Source organism: Austrofundulus limnaeus, unplaced genomic scaffold (genome assembly GCF_001266775.1).
Source record: "Austrofundulus limnaeus strain Quisiro unplaced genomic scaffold, Austrofundulus_limnaeus-1.0 Scaffold831, whole genome shotgun sequence".
NCBI lineage: Eukaryota > Metazoa > Chordata > Actinopteri > Cyprinodontiformes > Rivulidae > Austrofundulus > Austrofundulus limnaeus.
Genome location: NW_013953233.1, coordinates 29,099 through 31,931, shown reverse-complemented (window position 1 = coordinate 31,931; position 2,833 = coordinate 29,099). Strand labels below are relative to the sequence as shown.

The 2,833-nt window shown below is 45.7% G+C and overlaps 1 protein-coding gene across 1 annotated transcript in view; it reads right to left on the bottom strand.

Moving 5' to 3' along the window:
* Positions 1–709: 709 nt before the first annotated feature.
* elk1 (ETS transcription factor ELK1) overlaps positions 710–2,833 on the bottom strand; it is a gene marked incomplete at its 5' end in the record, with an annotated part of 9,355 nt that continues 7,231 nt past the window's right edge. Inside the window, 1 exon segment of the mRNA XM_014028927.1 lies at positions 710–1,442. Coding sequence (XP_013884381.1) covers positions 1,344–1,442 — 99 coding nt within the window.

Sequence of the window (2,833 nt, the reverse complement as noted above, 5' to 3'; positions counted from 1 at the left end):
TCAGATCAAACTAACCAGATTAAATAAACAGATTAAATAACCAGATTAAATAACCAGATTAAATAATCAGATCAAACTAACCAGATTAAATAACCCGGTTAAATTAACCAGATTAAATAACCCGGTTAAATTAACCAGATTAAATAAACAGATTAAATAACCAGATTAAATAACCAGATTAAATGCTCAGATCAAACTAACCAGATTAAATAAACAGATCAAACTAACCAGATTATATTAACCAGATCAAACTAACCAGATTAAATGCTCAGATTAAACTAACCAGATTAAATAACCCGGTTAAATTAACCAGATTAAATAACCCGGTTAAATTAACCAGATTAAATAAACAGATTAAATAACCAGATTAAATAATCAGATCAAACTAACCAGATTAAATAACCAGGTTAAATTAACCAGATTAAATAACCAGGTTAAATTAACCAGATTAAATAACCAGATTAAAAAAACAGATTAAATAATCAGATCAAACTAACCAGATTAAATAACCAGGTTAAATTAACCAGATTAAATAAGCAGATTAAAGGAGTCAGGCTGCTGCTGTCTGAACTTCCACAGAAACATTTTACAGTCTGATAAAGTCACCATGTAAACTCTGGGTCCATGCTGGTCAGGACAGGCCTGTGGCAACAGGTGTGCAGGTGTAAAACAGGTGTAAAGCAGGTGTAAAGCAGGTGTAAAGCAGGTGTAAAGCAGGTAAATATTTACATCAGCTGCAGGAATGTGCATCAGCTGAAAACAGAGCAACAAACAGCTGAAGGAATGTGTGTGTGTCCTCAGCACAAACACACTTTAAAAATACACAAAATGTCCCTTTAAAAAGGAAAAAACATCTCTCCTCTCCGATTGGTCAAAACAAAGCCCAGGAGCTGGGTCAACGAGGACCGGCCCGGGACCGGCTCGACCCAACAAAACCAAAGAAGAGAGTCCAGTGAAGGAACCCGACAGTAACCGGGTCAGAAAATGTTCTGAAATAAATAACAGGTCCAGGAAATGTTCCAACCCGTCCGTCTGTCCTGGTCTTCCTGGGTTCATTAAAAGGTTCTGGTTCTGTCTCTTCTCTGATTGGCTCTCGCCTTAAAGAAATGGTTCTGTTCGTGGTCGTCATGGTTACAGACCAGTCGGAACACTTCACATCTCCATGCTCTAAAGTAAACAAGCATCAGGGTCTGTAGTAGCCCCGCCCCCGTCGTCCTCTGAGCACAGAGGAGGYGGGGCTTAAGAATGGTGAAGAACGTGCTCCACGAGTGGCACCTTCCCCGTCTGACTCTCCATCAGAAACACAAGTCCAGGTCTCCTCAGAACCTCCGGAGCTGGCGGGTTCAGGGTTTCTGCGGTCCAGGGGACAGAACCACGGGGGTGGAGAGTCCGTCCACGCTCAGCGCCGGAATGTGGATCTGATTACTGCCGTTAGACGGAAACTGCAGAGAAACAAGGCRGAGCAAACACTTAACACTTGACTGTAGGGTTCAACTGTCTTCATCAGAAATCATGTTTTTATTCAAAGCTTCGAACTGAAACATGAAGAGTTCAACTGTTTAACAGGTCCAATCAGAACAAGCAGAAACACCAGGAAACAGGAAGAAGATCTGAAACAATGATTCATTCCTGCATTCTGCAGCTGGACCAGCAGGAGGCGACAGAGAGTCACTCATCATCATCATCATCAGCATCATCAGCAGCATCACAGCCAGGTCACTTCTGCCCTGAAACAACCTGTAGGGTCCTGTAAGGACCAGTAAGGACCTGTAGGGTCCTGTAAGGACCTGTACAGACCGGTAAGGACCAGTAAGGACCAGTAAGGACCTGTAAGGACCTGTAGAGACCAGTAAGGACCTGTACAGACCAGTAAGGACCAGTAAGGACCTGTAAGGACCTGTAAGGACCTGTAAGGACCTGTAGGGTCCTGTAAGGACCTGTAGAGACCAGTAAGGACCTGTAGAGACCAGTAAGGACCTGTAGGGTCCGGTAAGGACCAGTAAGGACCTGTAAGGACCTGTAGAGACCTGTAAGGACCTGTAAGGACCTGTAAGGACCTGTACAGACCAGTAAGGACCTGTAGGGTCCTGTAAGGACCTGTAAGGACCTGTAGGGTCCTGTAAGGACCTGTACAGACCGGTAAGGACCTGTAAGGACCTGTAGGGTCCTGTAAGGACCTGTACAGACCAGTAAGGACCAGTAAGGACCTGTAGGGTCCTGTAAGGACCTGTAAGGACCTGTAGGGTCCTGTAAGGACCTGTAGAGACCAGTAAGGACCTGTAGGGTCCGGTAAGGACCAGTAAGGACCTGTAGAGACCAGTAAGGACCTGTAGAGACCAGTAAGGACCTGTAGAGACCAGTAAGGACCTGCAGGGTCTTATAGAGACCAGTAAGGACCTGTAGGGACCAGTAAGGACCTGTAGAGACCAGTAAGGACCTGTAGAGACCAGTAAGGACCTGTAGAGACCAGTAAGGACCTGTGGAGACCAGTAAGGACCTGCAGGGTCTTATAGAGACCAGTAAGGACCAGTAAGGACCTGCAGGGTCCTGTAAGGACCTGTAGGGACCAGGGACATGTATATCAGGACTTCTTATGCTGACAGGACTGGACTGGACCCAGAGTCCCAGCAGAACTGAGTGAACAGAACCTTTATTAACAGCACCAGATGACAGATGGAGGGTGGGCGGAGCCAGAACCCTGCAGGCACACCAACACTTCCTGTTCTTCTGAGGACCAGGGCGAGCTTTAGACCTGTGAGTGTCCCACAGTCCTCATAAAGACAGGATGACCCTGTGTGTGTGTGTGTGTGTGTGTGTGTGTGTGTGTGTGTGT